Source organism: Lepisosteus platostomus, chromosome 8 (assembly GCF_059453375.1).
Source record: "Lepisosteus platostomus isolate fLepPlt1 chromosome 8, fLepPlt1.hap1, whole genome shotgun sequence".
Classification (NCBI taxonomy): Eukaryota; Metazoa; Chordata; class Actinopteri; order Semionotiformes; family Lepisosteidae; genus Lepisosteus; species Lepisosteus platostomus.
The window spans coordinates 40,045,617-40,072,140 of NC_142618.1; the positions used below are offsets into that span (position 1 = coordinate 40,045,617).

Consider the following 26,524-nt stretch of genomic DNA (forward strand, 5'->3'; position numbering starts at 1 on the left):
CAGTGCTTTTGTATATAATATTTATAATATTGAATAAAAGAACTGCTTATGAACTATTTTATTTCTGTTTCTGTTATTCTTGTGTGCCCAGTTCCCATCAAATTCAGCTCTAGGTATCTCATGTTCTTCCAGGATATCAGCATATACTTTATGAAACTTTAGTAAATTCTAATAATATTAAAGGAGCAATCAATTCTATGGTTTTGATCCTGAAAAGAAAAGGCTGAAAATTATATTAAATATGGATCCCTATCTATCCACAATAGTTCAACCATCTTGAGGTATAGTATGCACAAAAGTGACAAACTGCATGATGCACTTTTTTTACGTTAGGTAAAAGGGAGGCTCCTTGGTTTTCACTTTTTTGCCTTTGCTTGAATTTATTTGACCAAGGAACTTCACAAAGGCAGGCGTTTTAGTCTGAAATAATAAGAACCGCTATACTGTAACTGCATACAGACAAGGCCCACCCAAATAATTTTAGGACTTAAGCTAATTTAATTAGTAATTTTAACTTAATATTAAGTTAATTTTATTATTTCCATTTTTCTTTCATATTGATTATTTATAGTATGTTGTATTGGTATTTATTTCTTTTTGTGTTTGTTTTGAATGTGCGGAGTATGTTATGTGTAAAACAAATATAAATTAGTACTTCATAGGGTATCACTACAAAGAAGCAAGGATCTGAGTGCAAGGCACTGTGTAGACATGATAGACATGTTTGATAAATCAACAGATAAACTCTTGAAATTGAACTGAAATATGGTTGAATTAGCAATGCAGAAAGCAGCAGCTTGAAATAGAGAATAAACTGATAGCATTTCTTTGTCAATCTCATTTTGGATTTTAAAGAATGTCATATGAACAGAGATGACAAGATGTCTGCACCAATATTTCAGTGCTACAGATGCAGGCATTCAAAGTGCGCGGCACAGACACGTACTGGAGGTAATTGGCTACGGCCTCGCGCGTCACGATGCAAAATACTGCGGTACGTGATTGGTTGACCGACAGGGGCACTCGTGGTGCGTTGGTCGGTCATAGAAAGATTTAAATGTCTTTACTGTGCCCATTTTAGTATTGAATATTTATATGGAATTTTACCACTGAAGGGAAATCTTAGTAGCTGAGCATAAAAAGAATAGGAGCATACTGTAACGCGTGTGAAGACCATAAACGATATTAATTTTGGAACATAAACATACAGTATATGGCTGGTCTCGGTACTTTAAAGAAAACATACACACCAGTATTCCATTTCTCCCTAAACATTTTAAGCATCGAAGTCTTTAACTAACGTGATACCGGAGTCAACAAGCATACTTTTAGAATTTGATTAAAAGGCACTATAATATGGAATATCTAAAGAAATTAATAATGATATAATTATATAATATATAAAATATATTATTTGCCACATCTTAAGTGTATTTCTAATATTTTTAATTAAAAAATATTAGATAAATAATTACATTCCTTAAATAATTATATTTATATATATATATTATAAGAACTATTGTCAAAATTGATTTTTTTTCCTTTTATAAAAAGTACAATTTGTTGTGATTGTAGTGCCTTCACACAGCAAGCAACCCAAGACAAAGTGGAATACTTAATTTGTCTGCAAGTATCAGCTTACTGTAAGCATGGAGAGTAACAAATATAAAGAAAATATTAAATTAGATATTAAATTAAGTATACAGATCACTATAATATGATTTACAAACATTTTAAAGATAAAACAATCATTTTGATAAATGATTCTGCTTTCTAAAAGCAGATAAAATATAAATCCCTTATTTATCCCTGAAAAATAAATTCCTTTGTATTTAATATTAAATGTGAAATGATCAGGTGTGAAAGTGAGACCTTCCCATTAGGTTGAAAATAACTTCTGACATTGCTGAAATGTTCTGTCTGAAAAGTAGTAGTGTAGCCATTTTCTAGGCTTTTAGGGCAAATTTCTATATTCATTATCATTGTGCTCTTCTCTGACTCACAATGAAGCCTCCTTCTCTGACATGGTTAGCAGTGAATCATGTATGTTTTATTTTTATGGCACAAAGCAGACACATTTTGACAAGGACTCTGAATTGCATCTTCATGCTTTTAGCTCAAGATTAAAGTGTAATACAGTAATTCAGTCCAAAACTGTAGCTAAGCAGGCTTTATAAGCACATTAAAAATCAGCAGATGACCTGGAAAATGCTGAATTACTCCAATTTAAGAAAAGAAAATTAGCTCCATTAGGTAACTCAGATGAAATGAAATCTGGACAGAACTATTGCCCTTGAAGACTGGAGCTAGGCACACTGGACATAAACCAAACGAGACTGCAGGTAGAAATGCTACAAAAAATCAATAGCTATTCCTTTGGCTTGAGGGCAGCTTTGCAGTGGAGTAAAGCAATTTAATTTATTTAAGGATATCCAGGTTATATCTTACTTTTATTACTTCAGTGAAAGAAACATTTACCATCACTCAGCTTCTCATTCATTCTGTGAGCTGCCTACCTTGCAGTGTTTGCTCTTTCTGCTGAAAGTCAGGCCTGAGATCCGGGCTACGTCTCCAGGGGCATGGGGGAACGAGCTATCGATGTGGATGTAGTGACCAGAAGGGTCCCTCAGTGTGTGGTCTATCGAGGGGCCTGTGCCAACATTTGGTGTGCTTCCAGTTTTCAGAAGCCAGTCAAAGTCATCTCCTTGCCACTGGCGCCAGGAGCAAAGGTCAAACTCAAAATCACAGCGGCCATGGAAGGTTTCTGTGGAACAGTTGGATAATTTATACCATTATACAGAGATCACCTGTACAGTAAAATGACAGAAATACAAACTTTATCAAATCTAGAGGACAAACAAATAAGTCAGTAGGCACATGAATGGATCACCAAAAGGAGAATAGTCCCTGTCTTTTACTAGTACTAAAATGTATTGGATGTGTTGGACAGTATTTGCTATTGAAAGTTTCAGAATGTGTTATTAAAGGTTTGCATGGTTTATGCACAAAAAACTCTACATATACTGTGATGACCTCATTGTTATTCATTGTGTAGACAATCATTATACTCCAGACAATCAAACAATTGTTAAGCACAGTAGAATAAAACATGTACTTGCTGTAATGCAGATTTTCTTAAAATTGTACATCTAGGCTTACACTAGATGGTTCAAGGAAGGATGTTAAGAAAAATAAATTGCTTAATGCTCTCACATGACCTTAAAAACTCAGGCAAACTTGACTTCTGTTTACAAGATTGCAGTTGAACTGTTAAAAGCAATATCCAATTTGTTTATTAATTTAAAATAAAACCTTTATTCTGCCTACAGAATTTTGTGTTCATTGAACACATTAATCGTGAACTCATTCATGATCATGTACTTTTTTTGTGTTCAATTAATTCATTCATACACATAAATAAAGTAAATTAATGATTGAACCCTTAATATTGTATCGCAAAATGGAGAAAAATGTATTTATGGTTTTAGCACTCTACATACAATACAAGTATTTAGTTTTGTGTAGCATTTATGAGCTTTTTCAGAGCACATTTATCTTGTCAGTTTGAACTGGTCTTCACCAGGATAACCATGCAGCTAATAAGGTAATATAAAAAAAGAAAATGAAGTTCAAAATGGATATTTAGTATTCGCAACTTTTTTGAAATTATAAATTATCAAGGGGTAGGGACTGCAGACTCTTCTTCTGGTAACTGAACTGCCAGAGCTCACTGTATCTGTGTGTATGAATGTTTACATATACGGTATACTGTACATGGAGAACATTAACAATACCTTAATTCACATTTGTATAAAGAGCCATATTAAAAACTACCTGCAGTGCATAGAAAAATGGACTCTTTAGTATACGAAACATTGCAAAAAATATTTGTATACCTCCTGATATTTTGTCAGTGCCTAGCGAGCTACACAAAATTGTTATTATCGTGAAACTGGACTCAAATATTATCCAGCAAAACTGTAACAAATGTATTCAAATCATGCCTCTTTCTCATGTATGTATTGTGTCTACTCATATGATTCTGTACTTACTGTATTTTGTAGTCATATTTATTATCATTAACTATGACAATTTTACTCATGTTACATGTTTCCTTGGAGAACGTCTTTAAGGTACAACTTGTAGAACAATATGACATCTATTTCAAACACTGCAGACTACTGAGAAGCTGTAAGAACTTCCCAGCTATAGAGTACTAAAACCATCAATACAGAAGTGCTAGATAGGAATTTTGATCTGTGCACTCTTACTTGACAATAAGGCTTGTCTGTTTGCATACTGCTCATAAAGATGGAAACTCATGGAACTTACACAATGAAAAGAAGCAGTATAAAAAGCAGGCAGCCATATTTTCTAAGTAGGGAAAACACCAAAATAACACCATTCCCTTCTAGTCCTGTTTGTGATATAGACATTTAATCAACCTAAACACTAAGAATCCTCTCTTTACTTCCCGTCTTCTAGACAATTTTTGAAGTTACTGTGTACAATTTAGTGTACTTTCTACCTATGTATAAAACCATTTCCATACAACTTTTTACTGGAAACTTTATTATGGCAAATAAGAATACAAACTATGAATGTCTAAGGTGTTTTCTATGAAAAATGTAGGAGTGACACTAGAATGACTTAGTTCGATAAATATTTGCAGTTCTAAAACAGAATCCTACTCACATTGCCTTTTCTGTTAAGTTTTTGGAAGCAAATTAAACACTTTTAACACACTTCAACTCTGATGTTTTATTCAGAATCACATCAAGAAGTTCTTTTAAAATATATTTTATGATAAGGTTTAGAGGTTATAGAGACTACAGCTTTTATGCTGTGTTTCTATCTTAACACAGAGTTTTGTATTCATGTAGGATATTAATTCACTGGGGATTGTTATATTCGAAAATCTCTGTTTCTAAACTTCATGTGCCATAATGAAAACAAATACTAATTTTTGGGTAAGTTCTGTCATATAGGATACAGTGCACCTGGTGTGTGGAAGGTGCTCAAACCACAGCAACATAGAGTATATCTCAGACAGCAAATCCATCTTGTTTCAGAAAATGTCTAAGAAGACCTAACCACAAGACATTGGTTCTGGCATACACTGTGCTCCCTTCATACTTCATTTTTAATCTGTGGTTGAAATCAGTTAGGAATAGTTCAGTTTTTCAAACACAGGAAGAAATCAAAATACATGTACATTCCAGTACATGACAGTTATGACAGCTGGCAAAAAGCTTTGAAAGTATCATTACTTCACTTGCAGTTGCTTAAAAGTCTTGGTTAGAAAAAACAGAAAAGAGAAAACAGGATAGCTTTGGGAATAGTAACACAAACGTTAGTGGTGGTAAACAGGCTTGTTAAAAAGATTATTACTCACTACAAATATATGGATTCTCATCTGTCGAATCTCCACAGTCGTTGTTAAAGTCACACAAGTTGTCTTCTGGGATACAATATTTGTTGGCACATGCATATTCATTACTGTCACATGGCCGGTCTGGAATCAGCAGAGGGGCACAGTTTTCAAAGGATACGTCATCCACCGATACATCTCCAATGTAACTGACACCACGTTTTGCTCTCAGTATAATCTGTCAGAGTTAAAAAAAAGTAATACAACTCCTATAATCAGTGCTCAGAATTCACAGCCTGCCAAAAGACAGAGCTCAGAAAGGTGGGAACCTCATTCCTGCACAGTACAAGGGATGTAGTGGTATGCAGAGTTGGTGATTAAATTGATGATTACAATTTAGAAGGATACCAAAGAAAAAAACTGTGAAATCAAATCTTGTATAAAAAGTAGAAAAATGTAACACCATGTAATGTAATGTAAATCATGAAAATCTCAGTATACAGTATAGTCCTCAGTAATGAGAAGCAAAAACCTTGCTCTGTTAAACCTCAGTACCATATGAATCAGTGAAACCTACCCTTTGATATTTAAAATATGGATAAATAGTAATGAATGTCAAGTGAAGTGTACAAAGATCATGGTATTTATAAACTGAACTGAACACTTCTCAAAATGCATCTTACAGCTAAACCCTATGCTTTCCCAAATGAACTTTACTTTTAAACAGGCTCATATGAATGGCTGTGCTGCTTGAAGAGATGTTGGTTTAAATCCTGTTAAACTTGATAACGCTTGAAATCAGTGGCCTTCAGGCCTGGTAGGTACAGTATATCTACATATTTAATCATATGGGGTGAAAAATGAAAAATGAGGTCCTTAAAAATGCAGTACAGAGCAAGATCAAAGTCGTTTTCCCCTGACAGGTTTTAAGATGTTTTAACTCAATTTTATTCAAATGGAATAAGACAATATTACATCAACATCAGTTGCTCTTTCACAATACGAACAAACATACTGAACAGTTTTTATTAAAATAAAAGCCTTCTAACTTCTAAGTGCCTTATTCCTTAATTTTGTAAATATTTCTCTCCAATAATGTATTTTTTTTTAAATGTTTAAAAATGATCAAACAATAATCTCACCTATTTTCACCTATGGTACCTATATATACTGTAAAAATCATATTTTTATTTGATTTAGTTTTGATTTATGTATTTTGTTTCTGCATTTGCCATTTGCATTTGCCAAACACAGATCTTACTCTGCTACTGTCCATGGTTCTTTTCTTTTGCCTAATGAAGAAAGCCAAATGCATCAGTTAACTCAATTATCTACGAAACACCCCATGATGTGGAATTCAAACTATATTTAAAAGTGAAATTCTTCCAAGTCTCCTTGCTGTTTGGTCTCACCACGTCAACCAGGAGTCCTACTACCCCTATCAAGCTACAACAGTCCACTTACTTACAACCAAATCTATCTTCAGTCCTGCATCCTTTTTCCAAGTCTGTCCGGTCCTACTTCCATATGCATTTGAAACAACATGCTTTCCTGAGTCCTATGCTGCCTTGCATTCGACCTCATGTCTCCATCAGCCCCACACTCTATGCCCATCCTTCTTTCCATATAATCAGTATTATTTCACAACCTGTCCCACTTTTGTCTGCCACACCACCAAAACCTTTTCAACACTTTCAGAAGCTCTATGCTGGATCTTCATTTACAAGTTTCCAATCATCCTTCATTTCTCCTTTGGCCTTTATTCTGCTTTTTTAGATGTATGAACCCCCTTCAACATGGAGAAAACCAAACCTTCCTTTGAGTCATTTTGAATTGTCCTTGATTCTCCCCTTTCACATCTCCTAGTCACAAGCAAAGCTTGACTGCATTAAGACAATTCTCACCAGTTCTACTAAGTCAATGTGAGCTCTTAAACCTCCCCAGTTACTTAAAGTATGTTAAACTATGACATACTGTATATAGCTAAATTCTGCTGCTACCAGTCAGCTGGCTGGAGCAGTGAGGGCAAGCACAGTAAAGGAAAGGTCCTGCTGTGTGCCACTTCACAGCGTTGGCAGATGTACTGTAACACAAATCTGTCTCTGCAAAATGTCCTTTCTAGTCTATTTCAACAACCATATATACTCATCTAGAATAGCTATCTCTTCCTACCCACCACTCTTCAAAATATTAAGTGAGTGACTTTTTCCTAGTTCCTCCACTTACTTCTCAAAGCTGGAACTAAGATGGCTTTAGTACCAAATACCATTTCTTCGATTGCACAGCCATCTTTACTGCTTATCAAGAAAACCTGACTGCCATGTTTGATTCCATGAACACTGCTGCTCTGAAGTTATGGAGTTTATATCACATCTGAACCCATCCACTTTATTTGTGCTCACTATGATTGATTACTATGATTCAGTGTTATGTTGAATTATATGTTTCCCTTTTTCATCCTTGCTCAAACACTGTTTTTTGTCCTAAACTTACTTTCTCTTTGGCAGATTTGGAAATGCTGCTGAAGCGTTCTTCATATCTTCCATTTCCATCTTATACCTTGATATAGTAACCATATCTTCATCCATACTCTATTTTATCTTTTATAATTTCAGGATTACGCGTCGGTAATCCTTCATCATTTCTTTAGGGGGTTGTGATAGCACAGTTTGTACAGATGCGTTGTTGTTCTCTTCAGCCAGCTGAGTTACCTCAATAAAGCTCGGCATTTGATTTATGCTTATTCTATGCCTTAAATATTGTTTGAACAAACTACATCATTTTATCTGGTAAGATTATCTTTTGAATAGAAAAATATCTGCACCATGTTGCAAACTACTTGCTCTCAATATCACATCAAAGAATTAATGCAATAATTGTTTCCCAAGTTCCTTCTATTTCATAAAACTCCCACTTTACTGGTGAAAAGTCTGCTAGACAGGATGTTGTGTGCAGTATACTAAACAGCTACAGTATGTATTCAGTACCTCTTCCTCACAGAACTCTGTAAAATCTCTTATCACATAGCACCATAAATGTTCTAAGGAAAAGATATGCATTTCACGGACTTTATCCATCTAACTCCAGATGGGGAACTGAAACCTTTTCTGAATTGTGTTATACAGTACATGTAAAAATAAACATATTTCAATGAATTCAATACGAGATGCAATGTAAATTAAAAAAATGAACCAAACCTCAAAATTCAAACGAATTCCCAGGAATACTTCTCCTTTCCTCCAAAGGTCACCCTGATTTCCAGTTTGAGACCAGAGCACATGTGTCACATTGCCAAATTTACTGAGAACCTGCAAAGAGAAATGGGTTTTTAGCTATCCAGCATTTTACCTTTTTAGACTGAAACAAGTGTAACATTTTTCACCTGGATGACAAACTCCTGAACTCTATGACAAAAACATTTTACACTGAAATATTTGGGGGATTATTTAATGGATGGTGTGATGCATCTTATCATTAGGCCATGCAAACCAAGATATTATTGTTAGAAGAAATTTTAAGTGAAATGAATAATGTGTTTCCAATTACTGAGGAAAAAAACAGTAACAAAATCAACCTACCCCTTCTAGTATCATACCCCTTTTCACAACATTTTATAACAAATACCCCTGAACCTTTAGGGACATTGAGTGTAAGTGAATGCTACATTTTAAAGACATTTTTTTCACACTGATCATTGGTTGATCAAAGTATTAAGTCAATTTAGGATGCTTGATTTTAGTTTCTCTCTAATTTATTAAACTCAGACTAAAGAGTTAAAATGAGATGGGCAAGTTCTAAATGAAGAAACCCTCCAGAAATTATTTTTACTACCAACTTTAATTATTGCTGGAGACTTTCTGATTAACCAGGAAGTAGTACAAAAACTCTTAAATAAAAAGCAGATGCATGGTACTTACAAATCCAGCTTTCTCTTTTAATGAGTACAGTATTCTTCAAACAATGAAAAATATATTCAGTTCTGACACGTAAAATGGATTGAAGATGAATAAAAATCAATATGCGGCTGAAGCTAGCTCATTAATAATTTCACACACGGTGTTATGCCAAGTTTGTGCATACTTCTATCTCTGCAGGTAAAAAAATAAAGCAATTTTACAGAAGAACAGTCATTCATAATTACCTGCAAGGTCCCCACTGTGACTCCTTTCATGTAGTACCAGAACACCAGTGTACACTGCGGCCCAGTCTGAGATATGACGGGGGTCACAAGGTCAGCGATGTGGCCAAACTGTCCATTTGAACTGTCTGCATACACGTACCAGCCTTCTGGAGTGCCTCTGGGAAGGAAACACAAAACATTAAGTCTTCTACTGTGTGTATGTCCGAATGCACTCCAATTTGAGAAACATTTCTATTCTCTATTAATAAGCTGCACAACTCAAATTCAACTTTGTGCTTTATATTTTGTTCATAATAGTTAAAACGTATCATGCAACTTGAGGTCTTATAGTTTATAAAGGTATTTTTCACTCAGAATAATCTAGGAATAATCTAGGATGCTGAATCTAGGAATTCAGCATACTGAAAGGTTTAAGGATTTTTTAAATCACAATAAAATTTGGCTTAATCCACTTGACTACTGGCCAACCTCCTAACCATAGAACAAGGAGGCTAGGACCCCCAAGTGGTGTGAGGAGTCACCAATGGGCAGCTGCAAACATGGAGCTGGGGTTGAGGTGGAATGCAAAAAGACATACAGTACAAGTATATGGGAGTAAGAATGGGATTATATATTATATATATGGTATTTATAATGTTTTAGGTGAAGAAATGACATCAGGTTTAATTATGAATCACTGACAGTTGAGGCTGGTTGAATTTAGCTGTTGTCATCCCTCCCAAACGTTCATTATAAACTCCATAAGAAGTTACATGCTGCACATCTTAATCACCGACCCCCTACACACAAAACATGGCATGATTTAGATAGTGCTCCAGAATGAGTACAGAACCATGGAGAACAACTGGCATGTATTTTGCAAGTAGCAATATAAAAGATCTCAAAGAATGCATTGTCACAAAAATCAAATAGAAAGAAGTATTTTTGCATAATAATATTTTACATGACTGCATAGGATGATTATGCTCTACTCAATCCAAGTTTTTACATTTTTCACATACAGTATGATTTACTTCAGCTGAATGGTTCTATGACCAGAGCACAGCTTACCAGCATGTGCAAAGTTTCCCAGTCACGTACAATGGTCACGTACAAAGGACAGTTTGCAATACATTCAAATACTGTTGTCTCTCTTGACCTCTTGACAGAGGGAACAATTGAATCTAAGAGCAATAGGAAAATAATTTGCTCTTTCTGAATGTGGATTTGATGGGACAGTCAGACAAGCATCCTTTGTAAATTGATACTTACAAGGTATGATCTGTTTTTGGTCTGTGGTTTGCTTCCCCAGGATATATTGTTAAACCTTGTCCAGTAAGCCACAAAAATGCTTGTTTGAATTTTGAATTTGTTTTTAGATTCTGATACCAGCCACACCTATTTCCTTTTTCAAAATCACACTTTGGACGCACTGCAAGAGAAAAGTGAGCAAAACATGCACAACAAATGCACAGATGTTGTTAGCAACGTTGTGTGTATACACAGGGGTTATACTGTAAGTGTCATAAAATGTAAAAGCAATGAGTTTCGGTTGGGGAGTTTACCTAGCTGTTTATGGTAGCCTTAAGACAACTATTATTCTTTGATGGCCTCTTCAGATTTTATGTTCTAAGGTGTTGCAGACATCTCATAAAGCTGTCTCAGAAAGTACCTGATGGTGACTCTAGTCACTAACATATCATACGTAATGTCTCTTTTATTACATATGAAGATACAGTATTACCACCTTTTGCCATGATCTCATCAGATTTTGGAAGCTAAGCAAGTCGTCTGGGCCTGGTCAGTAAAAAAGAATATAATAATGTTCTACAAACAAGGGGGGGGGGGGGGCATTTGGTCTTTTGGTAATTTAGAATCTAAGCAGATCTAAACTTTTGACCACCCATTTCTTAAAAGTGTCCATAGTTTGTGCCTGTTCCAGTCTGTCCCACCACTTTTTGGGTAAAGAAGTTTCACATTCTGTGTCATAAATTAATTCCTATTAAGTTTCTAATTTTGATCCTGTGTTTACGTTTAACTGTTATGTCTGGCAGTTTATTTATGTTCATTAGCAGGGGAAAAATGCTGAAGTCTGTGTATGATTATGGAGTTTGGAATAGTACATATCTGATTCTGTACAGTTTAACTGGTTGATTCCAAATTGCAACAGAAGTTTTCTAGTGGATTGCAAATAACATTTCTTAAGGTCTGTAAAAGTAAGCAAAGGCAGTGTGTGACATTCAGACTCCATTTTTCTTTGCAAAATTTAAAAAAGCATTTTGTCATTTTGTGTGGGTGGGGTAATTCTGCTGAACACTGGAAATTTGGGGGTGCCTGAGGACACTACATATGTTTCAATCCCTTGCACAGGGTTTTATTATGTTGTGTAGGCTAGCTACACTTATGGCAAAACTGAATAAATACATTATAGAACATCAGAAGAGTTAATAAAATCTTGGTTTGTAATAGTGATCCTAAACACAACACAATTTCCTGTGAAACATGTATACAGTAAATGCATTAATAAGGAACAAGTAAAGTTTTATTCCATGCTAAAAAGAGAAGAAAACAAAACACAATGTTTCGACTGTGGAGCCTTCCTCACACCTGAAGAAGGAATAAACCTTTACTTGTTCCTCATTTAGAATAATGTGTGTGTTCAGCTGTGATCGACTGGCATCCCATCCAGGGAGTGTGCCACCTTGTGCCTTTTGCTTGCTGGGGAGGGTCCAGTTGGATGAAGTGGTTAGAAAATGAAGGAATGAAAGATCCAGACTAGTTGTGGTTTTAAAATAATTCTCAATAAATGATGTGTAAAGCTGGACCAAGAAGTAAAAAGAACAGAGGTAATATAAAAGGAATGCATTGTTCTTACCACAGGCTAATTCATCTGTTTTATCAGAGCAATCCTCTCTAAAATCACATTTTTTCACAAGGTCAATGCAATCACCAGTTGCACTGCACATATATTTGCCCTCTGGACAGCTGTGTGGATACTCAGTTGTAGGATATAAGGTTCCTGAGGGTATTGTAGGGCCAGCTGAAGGTAAATCACCTGAAGAAAAAAAGTTAGCTGCGTAAATATTATTTAGCTACAGTAAGAGAAAGTCAAGTGCTGTAGGGATTTTATATCAAATGAAATTGCTGTTTTGCAACAATGTATCATCTAGTCTGTAAGAACATTTTTACACACCTCTACTATGCGTATTTTGAAAAACAGTATTGTAGTAGTAGCTGTTTCCCCACAAGAGATTTATCAGGGAGAGGCGCTAAGGTGATTGACCCAGGAACTGGAAAACCCTGTTTGTTCCAGAGGGGAGACGAGGATAGATTGCTAATTTCCTGTAACCTCAAGGGGCCTTAAGTGACCACAGAACTGTTCAAGTCAGAATTGCTCCCAACTCTCAAAAGTTCAGAATCTGGGCTTAGCCAAAATTAAAGGGTATTAAAGATGGTTCGCCGCAGATACTGTAGGTGTGTTCAAGTTTTAAAAGTCATCTTTTAAAAGATAATATAATATGATCTGTGAGTAAAGGAGATGCTGTATACTGTAGAACAAGTAAGTGTCCACATCTTTACACCACTATTTATGTTCTACTCCTTTGAGCTTCCTTACTAACTGATAAATATGAGAATGTAGTCCTCTCATAACCAGAAAGTGTCAACTCGAAGTATAACTCACACTCACTGCTCAGTCGGTTAAACCATCAGCTGCTGAGGGTACAGCCTTCAACTACAAACAGGTTCGGAGAGCATTTCATCTCGGAGTGCAGGGCAACAAAATCACAAAATGGCTAGTTTCCTCCTTTAATGCGTGCATGTTATTTTTGGACCACTGTTTCTTTTTTGTTTCCTTTTCCTTGTTTTATTTATCTATTATTATTATTATTGCATTTAAAGGGTCCAGTCTCAATTGTTTTATGGTATTTATATTTCAAACATAATTCTCCAGACATTATTACTCATGCTACTGAATGAATTACATTAAGCAGATAAGAAGTGCAAAAGGGTTTCCTGCTTCTAACTGTACATTGAGCAAAAGACACCCTTCTTTTACAAACTCCAAGTGCCTAATAAAAGTATGTTTAAGTAATTAATACAATCACCATAATAGAGAATGCAGCCCATGAAGGACAAGTCATCAATCGCTATGTCTCCATTAAAGTCATCTCCCACAGTGCCTTCCACCAATATCTGTCAGAGAAAAACAGCAAAACCCAGAATGAATAAGATCATCTTACCAGCACTCAATGAAATAAAAATAGAAACAAAATTTCAAGAGAGCCTATAGAAAACTATGATTAAAATACTATGATATATAATACCTCTGTAGTCAAGAAAACAGCTTCTGAATGACATGCCTATACATACAGTAATTCAGTTTATTATTTAGTTAATTTAGTTTATATAGTTATTATTATTTGTTCATTAAAAAAATAAAAAAAATAGACAAGAATCAAGAGAAATACTATTTTTGGCTTTTGATTTACAGGGACGGTGCTTCAGCATCTCACACTGCAGGTAAAGAAGTGAACTAAAGGGCTCTGCACTTTTTTACTGATTTGCAATTCATCTGCAGGATTTCATTATTGCAATGCAGTACATTGGCTGGTTTGTAGATGGAGCATCTGAAAATCTAATCATTTAAACACAGTATGGCAGTTAGGGTTTATGACTTCAACAATGCAGCTGTAATTGACCCCCAAAAAATGTTTTAGCCTTTGTGATCCAGCAATAATAAAAGAACAGAAGCCTTCATACTAAGAGAAAACACAGACTATGCACAAATTCTCTCAACTCACGATACACTTTGGTTTCAAAGCAGCAAAACAGAAAACTGTTAAGAGAAGTCTTGGCATGCAGTAGGTGCGAGGAAAATCAGAGTAGTCACAGTGATAAGGGAACCTGAAGAGCAAAAGTAAATTCAGTATAATGGTTTAGGCACCAGCAATACCACTTTTAATGTGAAAGCTACAGCATACAGCAGTTCACCGACACTTGTACCATGCATTTACTTAGCTGTGCCAATGTTCTAGGCAGTTTGTATGACATATGGTCTTCTTTGTGGTTTAGCTGTACTTTACTGTGCATTTGTAATGTAATAGCCCAGTAAAGTGTTATAGGTACAGTAATCAGATTTCTGGTTTTCTGATGAGGTGAAATTCTGAGCTCCACCATCCTAGAATCATTAATGAAACAGCACTTAACTAAACAATTAACTAATTATGCTACATACAGTACCTCCAAACCCAAACTGGAAGGAAAATAAAATTTCATATCCGAACTACCACGAAAGCATTGATATTTTTCTAACGCACAATTCTAGAAGTTAGACTTATTTGTTTGTTTTTTTTTAATTCAGCATGGTGCATCATAAAAGTTGTTTTCCCATACTGACAGAAAACACCAGCAGCAGAAATGAAAGTCATACTCTTCACAGTCAACAGAACCTCATTCACACCTGATATGCATGATTCAGCAGTTGTGATATTTAATAAGCCCTGAAAAGGGTTCTGAAATGCAATTGGGTTGTGGAGTTAAGCATGTAATTGTTCAAGTAAGCTGGATGTTCAACCGTTAAGATATTTTAGTGAATGCTGTAATCACCCACTTTATAACCAAATGTAATATTTATGATTAATATACTCTGTACTTATTGTGAATTTCTAAAGACTGTGTATGCAGGAAAGGTTCTTACACAGTTACAAGTTTTTTAAAAGTGAAAGATATATCACTTCATTTCATCTCTTTTGTACAGTACCCTCCAAATGTATTCATACCTCTGATGGAATAGATATAATTATATAACTATTAGCAGATGAAGATACTGAATGAATCATATTGCTTAAAAATGCCTAAACATATTATAAAGTTATCTTTCAAATTTGTCATAAATCAAGTCTAAAACACAGGATGGTCACATTGTTTTCACACCACTACGTATTTCTTTAAATAAAATTAAACAAAAACAAATCTACTGTAACATTCTTGTCTTTGGAAGTAAAATGTAAGCCTCTGTAACTACTGTATACTGTATATTGCCCTCTAATGGTATCCCCATTTACCACGCACATTAAAGGAGGTTTCAAATTATTATATATAACAAATATGATTTGCTCTGTGCAATACTATTATGATTACAGTTCAATATTATTGTAACTTTTTGAGGCAAATTATCCAATCTGTAATTTATTTTGCTATGGTGTTTTTTTTTTGTTCCTGTTTAATCAGGGGTAAGAATAAACCTGGAGGGCTCTGTATATCCAATCTCAATTTCACTAACATCTTTATGATCCACATTTCAATACTTATACTGTATTTGTATGAATATTTATAGTGCTCTAAATTTGTCATTTATTATTAGGTTCCTTCCCAGTGCACCATGATCTGATTGTTTGTGTAAGGTTGCTAATGTGTTTGTAATTAATACATCATTATGCCATCAGTAGCACAAATGGAGATCATAGTTAAATATGAGAACCATTGCTATTAATTCAGACAAAATACTGATTTCCTTTACTTCCATATTCAAATACCTGCATACTGTACTACATAAATACACATAACCAGGATAAAGTGGTATAAAAGTTAAGATCAGCTCCTAAAATGAAGAATCAAGATCTGGTCAATAAGTCCTCAAACCCAGGTAAAATAAACGCTAAATTATAAAATAAAATGGTTTGAGCATTCACTCAAGAATCATATTATGGTAAACATTGAATTACGAAGTGTTACAGTCATAAAGATTCATAGATATTAGAAAATAACCTCAGTGAAAAATCACAAATCTTTCCAGATAAACAAACATCCCGAGCAGCCACTATTGCAATTTTTGGATTTAGAGTACTGCAGTTTTCTGTACCGAATATTACTGTATGTGGAGGAAATTGCAGGTGTTTTTTCCCCGTTTTGACAAATTCATTATTTGTATAAAATTAATGTTTTTTTTCAAATTATATTTAACTATCCACTTTATAAAATTAAATAAAAGACCAAAGGTTGTAATGTTCTGTATGTTTCAAAACAGTCTTGCAATGCATATTTAAAAATTTTGTGACTTCACTGACTTCAGTAGCAACTGCTTTCAGAATTCCAGTTTAAGACAAATATGGCATGTGCATCCAGTTCCTCAACAGATGGTTGAGGAATGCAAAAAATTATCTTTTCACTTCACAGGCTACAGAAAAGACCTGCCCTCTCTGTCAGCAGACATTATCCTAATCCTAATCTTGTTTTGTCCAAATTGTGAATGAAATTCCACATTAGAGTCACTTACTATTCTGTACATTTGACACAACAGGAGCAGGCTCTTTTTTTGTCTCCTGAATAGGGCATTATGATAATTTATTCCATGTTTCTGGGAAACAGGAGCTTAACACATCAATTAATACAGCCTGCCCTTTACAGGAAATACTATTTGGAGTGTTTTTAAAGGGAAAACAATCTGGACCAGTTCACATCAAAAGAAAAGGAAATTCCTTTCATTCTTTCTTTTGTTTTATAGATATAGAAATGCAATTAACATATAAAAGGAGGGGGGGGGGATGAAATCAATTAGAAAGCAAAGTCTAACACAGCATAAAGGCAGGTGAAGACACATGGAGACAGAAAGTGGCAGGATTGTAAAATGCAAGACAAGAGCATAAGCAAGCCTGTTTACATTTTCCTCATGGCTTGTATTACAGGTATATATATTTTTAAACCTATAAAACAAATTTGAAAAGAACTGTAATATTACAGAATTTACAGAACCTATAAGGAATTATTCATTTTCAAAACTGTGCATAACTTATAGTATATAGTAAATATACTACTATATATGGTATATACTGTATTGTATACTGTATACTATATAATAAAGTACAGTATACAGTATATACAGTAGTATAGTATATTGTTATTACAGTGTAGTAAATATGTTGCTTGAAGCACAAAACCATGAGCAGTATGTATATGTAGACGCTTTAGATCTGATCTATAAGACCAATAGGAACATCTTCCATGTCCAACACTTCTGTTTCCTGTTACATTAAGTGTAAGAAATATTTTTGAAAACATTTCACAATTGTATCCCATTTATGTTTACTGAGTATTGATTCATCCAAGCAAGAGCTACCTAGTGATACCTTGTGAGGTAACTAATTTAGAAACAAAAGATGAATACTTATTTCTGCAACTCCATATAACACTATGGCAATTTATAAACATGTATTCATACCTTACATTATTATAGAATATTAACTATTAACAAGACATCCAGTAAATATATTTTTCCCATTAGTAGTAGGTTAAATGTTAATATCACAACAAAATACTACAAACCGAATTCAGGAATGTCAATTTCATAGCACAAAATATTGTGTATTAAGCATGGCAGCCTTCAATTCATTTTACAAGCTGGGAACATCAGTGATATAAATTTCCTGATCCAAAGCTTCAAGATGTCTTCTTTCTTAAATACGAGTTAAACACATCCCTACACATTGAAAATGTCTTTGAACACTGAAAAAAATGATTGCACAAAGGATTTATATTAAACAGCCATTTTAAGGCAAAGTGTGTTATGATTAAAGTCATTTATCATGCAAGCTGAGTTGCCTTTCTTATCTTTTTCACAGAAATCCAGAATGTTTTCAAAGATGTATTTAATATAATAAGGGATGTTTTTATTGTAGTTAAAGTAGGTATGAGGGAGAAATTACTGTTGAATTACACCACAATCCTAAAAACGTCATTTTCTTTTATCTTCTTGGAAGCTATAAAAAATCCTGTCAGTGTGACAGAAAGAGAATAAATATTTTAAAATTACATTAGGAATAATAAAATAGTCTGAATTAATTTCTAGTGAAGAAATAAATGTTTTCATAGACTTAAAATCCTTTTGCCTCCTACACTGCCTTTTGCTGTTTATCTTTCACACATCACATAAGAATTAAAGGGCAAAGATTTGCCTAAATTACATCCAAACAAAATAAAACACTTCTTCAGCTTCCATCATTTACTGTAAAACATTGTCAGGAATGATTTACAAATTGCTCTTAAATCTAGAGAATAAACAGATCATTTTGCTTATTACCCCATACCCTCCTCCTATGAATGAATCCCAATCAAACTTGTTGCTGGCTTTTTAGGCTCACAGTATATTTGACTCAATTATAGGAATTGTCCAGCTATCATTAACCATACTTGCTGCATCCAAGTTTTAAAAGTTCACTGTTTCTCTTTTTGTCTTTGTTCTCTATCTGCTCCTTATATATATATACTCTCCTTTTTCTGTGAATTAAGTGATGTTCACCTTATAAATTCCTTTAATATTTTCAAGGCTTCTTTCTTCATACTGGGAGAAATCTAATTTAGTTCTTTCAACCTATCACTAGAGCTCATGTTCTTCAGCCTAGAAATGCCTAAAAACCTCCTGTAAAGGTCAAATAACCCATCATGTTTTTAATCTGGAGAACTGTTCACAGTAACCAGGATGTGACCAATTCAGTGGTTGATAAGACGGAGTGGATTCAACTTAATTTACCATTCCAGGTCCTATGCACTATATGTAAGCATGTAAGGATATATGTAAGGATTCATATAACTTGACAGGTTTTTTTTAAATTACATACAGTTTTGGAAGAGCATATGCTGTGCATCTGCAGAAGCAAACCAGCAGATGGAAGGAAAGGACCCACTGACTTAGATAAAGTGAAACACTAATGAGTCACTTCATTACAATGCTCTGATGTTGCACCATGAGAAGGAATTGGCTGTATACCATGAGGATACTGTACAAGTGCTGTGTAGTACCTGAATTAAAATAAAGTGAAAGTTTTTTTTTGTTGCTTTGTCAGTTCACAGGATGTGTAATAAAAGTAGAAGGTATGTTTTCATTTCACCTTTGCTTCATCGCAGGAAGACTAGGCAATTATGAAAGATTTGCCTTTCAGCATGATAATTACCTTAAATACACAAGCAAACCTAAATTAACTTAAATTATTTAAATTAGAAAAGCAACCAGGTTTTTCAATCATTTGATCAATCAAGGACTGTAAAACAAATCCAACCTGTTACAAATGCAATTACAGATAAATGGGACCAACAGAACATACAATTGGTTAAAATGAGAGGTCCTATTCATCAATCCTCTTAAATGAGAAATGTAGAAGCTAGGTATGATACTATGTGCTAAAGGAATCCAGTGACTGTAAGTACATACAGTATTTCAAATCTAAATTTTAGCAGAAGAAAAGTAGACTTATCGACCTTATCTTTTGATCCCAACTTAATATATTTTAAACAAACTGAAAGGATACTCCTACAGCAGTGTCCCGCTGAAAAGACTTGTCAAATTTTTCAAAGCAATCTTTTTCATTTCTGAACTCATTTTGCTGATAGTCATAGCCATTTAAGTAGTGTGAAAACAAATTTGAACAATAACGAATATCCAGTATCTAAATCAGGATTTTACACAAACCCTGATTAAAGTGGTGTACCTTATTAGATGTAAATTAAATTTGAAATCAGTAGCACAGAAGTATGATATTTAATGTACAGTATACAGTATAGATTTAGGGAGAAGTGGGCTTGTTCTCCTGAATCTCAGTAGTTTGGACAAACCCTAATTTAGTTGGAGTAGAAGCAAAAGGCAGAGATTGTTTTGAATCCCCAAAGGAAGCCAGTAAGAAACTAATGCATATGCACAATACTAAAGGTATGAAATTAAAGAAAATAATAGGATACAGTTGGTAGAGTGAACAAAGAAAAGGAAGTTTTAATAATATAAATTAAGTAATATTTCTGAGCCAATTACTGAGAGTGGAGTGTTCAAAGCAAGATGCTTTAAAGAACATCGTCTCGAGTAGAGAAGAGTACAGTGGGTGGAAGGGGTGCTGGAATATGATTTTTTAATTAGTCAGCATGAGCACAGCATTACTTCTATTACACAGCTCCACATAGAATCAACCATCTAAAAAGTGCTTATACAAACTGAAAGATGCTGATGAAGAATACAAAAGGGGATTTGGAGATATTTCACAAAGTCAAAGTGTAACCAGGTGACAAAGTGGTGGCACAGGAGTCAGGATTAGTGTCCTCGCGGAGGCTGCTAGCTACAATAGATCCCCAATACCAGCTTTAGTATTCCTGTTACCTCTGGCCACCCTCCTATGTTTTTTATAGTTTGTTGGAAAAACAAAGCTTTTGAATATGGGATCCCATGTAAATTCCTTCTGTGCACGCATCGGTGACAACAGACCACCAATTTAACCACATTATCATAAGCTGCTAGCACTGGGAGGGACCTGAAGAATGTCATCCCAGCCAGCAACATAGGGACTGTCAGGAAGTGGCCCAGTGGGTTTTGTGGGAACTGTAGTCTCAAAGTAACGCAGAATTTGTAAACAATCTGTAGACAATTTTTGTAGGCAGTTTCTGTACACATTTCTCCATAATTGGTGTTAACCCATACACCCTGGCTGTAGCTACTGCCTGCTGTCAGGTTATTATTTGGTTCCCTGACCATGAAATTGTTTTTGCTCAACATATTTTTAATAGTGGACAACTGTTAGAAGGAATTTTACTATTCCTGTACTTTGTGTTTAAATTGTAAGTGTTCTCATTTGTCTTATGAGTTTGATTAATATTAATAGTATTAGTATTAGTACTGCACCATCCAGGAACAGTTGCCATTTACAAGTCCAGTAGATCCCCCTCTTGCTCACTTCCAGCAGTTATAGTACTCCCAATTCCCACACCGAATGTGGGGCCACCTGGGAACCTCAGCACCACCATCCATCAGGCCAAGTGGGTTTCCATTTTTAGTGTAAGAGTAGTCTTATGTGGAGGATAGGATCAAATAATTATTGTATTATGGGCTCTTATAACATCCCAAGACTCCCACAATTCTCCACCAGTGTAAAGGGTAGGGCACGAAAACCTTGATCTCAACCTCCACCAGTGAAGCAGTGTGCAGCCAGGGCCTTTGAAAAACTACATACAAAGTACAGTAACCACCAATTATCTTTTTTCTTTTACGAGCATCCATAGCAACCCCAGAAGTCTGTAATTGAGTATGCCATAGAACTAGAGGCTATCCTGAGCACCACTGCAGAGAACATGCATCTGGGATGTCGTTTTACAGATAGGGATTACAAACTGATGATTACTCATCAGTTTATGAGGGGGTTGTGGAACCTGGAGATCTGGGACTGGCTTGTTCCCATGAAGCCAGATTTCTGACGTTCAGGGAACCCAAAATTGAATTGCAGCAGCTGGCCAGGGAGAAGTCATCAGCAGTGAGAACCGCCTGATTCTGCCTCTCCCAGAGTTTGACCAAGAGCTGAAAAAGCTGTGCCCCCTCAAATGTCTTCACAGCCCCAAGAGTCAGCAGTTGAAGCAGGATAGGAGGGGAGGGGTTAGTCTAACGTCACTTATTCAGAAGTTGGTCACAAACCAACATGGATTGTTGATAAAAGATAAAAGAGTGGAAACAGATTATGTCACAGAAAGCATAGGTTTCAGCTACTAGAAAAGAAATCAGATGATGCACCTGAGATAGGAATAAACAAGATGAGCAAGACACTAATCTCTGGAGACTTCTGAGAAGACCAGCAAATTCAAGGAAATGGAGGCCAAGCAATGGTGCTGGCTCCTCTTGAGTGATAATAAGAGAGCAGATACTGTGAAATCTGCTGTTTTGGGGAAGGGAGAGCAGACATTTGAAGTGAAACAGCAAGAGAACAACTTCTAGCTTGCAAACCTTCATGATAAAGGTTGATGCAAGATGACCCAGGAGGAAAATGCCCCTTTTTTAAAGCGACCCATTACTGCTCCACCCCATTAACTTTTACAAGGTCATTGCATATTCTCATTAAGAAAATTTCTTTGTGGTGTATTTATTGTACGCAGTGCATATCAGTCATTTAAGAAAGCATATAGAGATAAAAGATGTGTTTGAGGAGAGACACTCTTTTCAATACTATGTCCTACCTGAAAGGGCAGGGAACTGGTGATAAACAGAATTTCTCTTAGCCACATATTGCCTTGCTCTCCATATTTCTCCCATAGAAGTTCTCCTCTGGTATTGGTGGATGTTCTCTTGAACACTGCAAGTCTGTATACATGCTCGCCGAACATGTGGTAGTTGAAGCGAAAAATACACTGATTGTCTTCATTCAGTGTTGTGGGATGGAAATTGTGACTCAGAAGCACTGCAGTGTCTTTAAACTTCTGAGGTGCGGAGGCCTCAATGAACAGATAGTGGCCATTCACGTTGCCCAAGGTATGGTCCTTCCAGGGTCCAGTGTTCAAAGTTGGGGTGGGGCCCTGGATTCTGGTCCAATCAAACTTATCATCAGTGTCCTGAGACCAATTGCAGAGCCCTTGTTCAAAGTTGCACTGCAGATCAGCAGCTGCAATAACACAGCACAAGGGAAATCGGCTTTAAAAACAATTTTAAAACCAATCACTTATTTGTTTCTAAGAGATTAGCCCATGAAGAAAACAGTTCAATTAGACTTTAATAGTAATTCTGTTAAATCGTTTTAATTACTTACAAACTCTGGAGGAAAGGCTAAAGTTTTTTAGCTGCACAGATAACTTTCATGTCAAGAATAATGAACAAATTCTATAAATCAAATGCTAAACTTAAATCTAAATATATCAGCTAAAGACATTTGGCCAGTAGAAGAAGATAAGAAAATAAGAAAGAGTTACTGTATAAACAAGAGGAAGCCATTCAGACCATTTCTGTAATTTGATTTATGGCTCATATTCAATTTCAAAATGTTGTCTAGCTACAGTACTTTTGAAGGATTTCAAAATACTTCAATTACTCATTGGTCAATTTTACTCCAGAGAGCCAAGTAACCACCAATTTGCTCGAAACATGCCTAATATTTTCAGCCTGAAGCAGTTTCATTTCACAGTTTCAAACTGCACTAACAGAAAGTGCAAAATGTTAATTAAATTAAATGAGAATGTAATCACCTACCACAGTTTTCTTCATCTGATCCATCTCCACAATCATCCACAAGGTCACAGAGCAGGAGGTGGTCAATACAGCCCCGCGTCTCTCTGCAGTGGAACTGACTGGGGCCAGCACAGTTGGCTGAGGGTGGAGGAAGGGAGCAGTTTTCAAAGTAGATATCATCCAAGGCGGACACACCATCGAAAAAGCCGAGGCTGAGCTTGGCTAATGAGAACTGGAAAGGCTGTGTCAGGCGACCAAGCTGAATGACCACCTTCAGCCACTGGTCTCCCTGGTTGTATAGGGTCCTCCACACAACGGTGATGTTCTCCACTCCATCAATCCGTAAATACATGTCAGCTGCTCCAACAGCAAGCCCATAATTGTAATGCCTGAAAGACCAGAGCAGGTTCTTTACATTGGGGGTAATCAACAACTGCTCTCAGAAGCTTAGATCTCAAGGGTTTCTTTCCCTTGATCCAATAGTCAGCTAATCAGACTTCATGTCAGCAGAATACAGCAAAATTAAAAGCTTTCAGAATTGTGCACACTGATTAAAGACAGATATGGATTGTATCTAAACAAGGACATAAGGGAGCAGCACTGCATTAGGAGGAAACCACACCAGTATGAATCTCCTGCCAAGGTGATTGGATTTAATTTTTCCATCAATTTAATAATTCTGTACAGAACCTAGTGAGATTAATTAGTTTTAAAAGTATTGCTTTAAAAAAAATAAGATCAAAGGGTCTTAAATTCGTAGATGCGTAAAAGTATTTTATTTTACCAGAATGACACGGTACAGCCTGATGCAGACTGACTGTACTTTGGACTCCTTAGAAGGGCCTTTTGTGAAAAGCTGCTGCTGTTTTTCAGAACAAACATAAAATGCCCTGTAGAGATTGAAATAAAGATACAAGTGTTTGTAAAACACAGCATGTATTAGGCATACAATAAAATAGGTATCAACAATCAATAAATACAATACCAAACTTTTAGTTTTAAGTTTCTTTTTAATTTTTAAAATTGGGAGCAGAATTTTTCAATCCACATCCATTATATAGTATCTGATTGTAATTCAGTAAATTCTTACTGTGTACTGTAATGTCTCTCATTTTCAAGTATTATATTTAGTGCTTGAGTGCAGACTGAAAGGCTATGTCATATAAATTATTTGTGATAGAAGGAACATAGTAGGTTCTATGAGGAAAATGCAGAGGTTGTGGAAACCAAAAGTACTGTATACCAACAAATATTTATTTAGGCCAGAAGCAAATTTAAACCTCACTACTACTTTAATAAATATACAAATGCTGACAATGCTGAAACTTACATAATAATCAGAAAAAAACAAGCAAGTAGCAAATGAAAGTACAGGACATTCTAAATCATTTATTTACATTAAACAGCAGCACGATCCCCTTGGGTCTGAGGAATTTCACACACAGTTACAGAATATCCTGTGGTAAATACTTGGAGGTTTGGATAAATTTTTCCCCATTCCTGCATGTGGTCTGCCTACATACCCTCAGTTGTATTTGTAGTGTGGTCCTGTGGGGGTGATTGGTCTCGGAAATCTGGAGGGACAGATATGTGAGAGCTTCTGATCCAGTCAAAGCCATCTCCTGCAGCAAACTCATACCATCCACAAGAGTCCTCTTCAAAATCACACCAGGTGGCTGCAACAAAAACATCAGCACACACTTCAGCACAGTGCAAAAGTGTGCCGCAGATCTACACTGGTCAAAGTGGATGCCAAGGTAGACATCTATGACATAACTGAAATGTTGCTGCACAAATGATAAATAAAAATAAATCTTAATTTATTGTACTGTACGATTTGAATCTCATTTAATTTTTGAAAGATTGTATCGTGTAGATTAGTAAGTAAAGCAGGAATTACTCTTGAAAAAGAATTTGTTGGACAACATTCACTATTAAATTTAGAAGAGAAGCTACTAAAGCTATTATTCATGAAAGCAAATACACAAGGAACAAGTATTAGGTTTATTCCATGCTGAATAAGGAAGAAAGAAAGGAAACACAATGTTTCGGCTGTGGAGCCTTCTTCGGGTGTGAGCCTTATTGGAGCCTTCCTTACACCTGAAGAAAGCTCCACAGCCAAAACGCTGCATTTCCTTTCTTCTCTTTTCAGCATGGAATAAACCTATTACTTGTTCCTTTGCAGCCTACGCATACTGATGCAGCTACCCACCTGAACTACTAAAAGCAAATACTATTCATATGTGAAATGTTTCCAAGACTGACTCACAATTCCTGCAACTACTGTATACAACAGAATTTATTTTGTAAGTATATGTCTATCCTTATCTGTACAAATACATAATTAATACTGAAACTATGCTGAGAATGCTAAAGAACGTATTCCAGCAATTCCTAAAGCAAAGATTAGCATGAAGAATATTCTTCTTAATGTTCAAGAACTGCTTTAATTTTTTTGGGTTGGGATTATCTTAGTTAACATTTTAGTTCTCGAATGGAAAGTGAGAAAACCTCCAGACATTTTAAACTGGAGTCAGGTCTATGCCATTAGGCGCTGATGGTGTTGGCTTTTAAAGAAATGTGACCACAGTCCTCTGGCAAGATAGGAATTTAGGAAAACACTGCACTGCTAAAGCTAATTTTATTCAGAATTATTGACTTAAAAATGATGAGGAAGGTAAAAAAAAACAATAACTGGCTATTTCCAATGTGAGCTCTCCAGGAGATTCAGTTCCAAGAGTTTTTCACAATTACTCACGGCACCCAGCTTCGTCGTCCCCACTGTGACAGTCTACTGTAAAATCACAGACTCTCTCCTCATGGATGCATTCCCCACTGTGACAGCGAAAGGAAGACGGTGGGCAATGAGGTGGGGGAGGAACTGTGGTGGAGATATTTGCTGAAAAATAAATGATTTTGTGTTGGTGAATTGAAAAAAGGCAGACAACTAAATTGAGCAATAATGAAGCTCAAAAATGAATCTTGTATTGTGAAACCGTGAAAACTAAATCACTGCAAGGGAGCAATCTAGAGATTATAATTAAATTACCACAATAAATTAAACTAGCTATTATTA

General features: G+C 35.5%; 1 protein-coding gene across 2 annotated transcripts in view; it reads right to left on the reverse strand.

Annotated features, from left to right (window-relative positions):
* The window catches only part of LOC148657314 (MAM and LDL-receptor class A domain-containing protein 2), a 285,832-nt gene that overhangs the window by 83,652 nt on the left and 175,656 nt on the right, over nt 1–26,524 (reverse strand). For both annotated transcript variants that reach the window (XM_088643402.1, XM_088643401.1), the window contains exons 90-101: nt 26,207–26,347; nt 24,972–25,124; nt 24,233–24,338; nt 23,470–23,837; nt 22,467–22,888; nt 13,598–13,685; nt 12,367–12,546; nt 10,764–10,923; nt 9,513–9,669; nt 8,569–8,679; nt 5,396–5,609; nt 2,517–2,764 (exon numbers count right to left, since the gene is read on the reverse strand). In XM_088643402.1, coding sequence (XP_088499528.1) covers nt 2,517–2,764; nt 5,396–5,609; nt 8,569–8,679; nt 9,513–9,669; nt 10,764–10,923; nt 12,367–12,546; nt 13,598–13,685; nt 22,467–22,888; nt 23,470–23,837; nt 24,233–24,338; nt 24,972–25,124; nt 26,207–26,347 — 2,348 coding nt within the window. The remainder of the gene's footprint in view (nt 1–2,516; nt 2,765–5,395; nt 5,610–8,568; nt 8,680–9,512; nt 9,670–10,763; nt 10,924–12,366; nt 12,547–13,597; nt 13,686–22,466; nt 22,889–23,469; nt 23,838–24,232; nt 24,339–24,971; nt 25,125–26,206; nt 26,348–26,524) is intronic.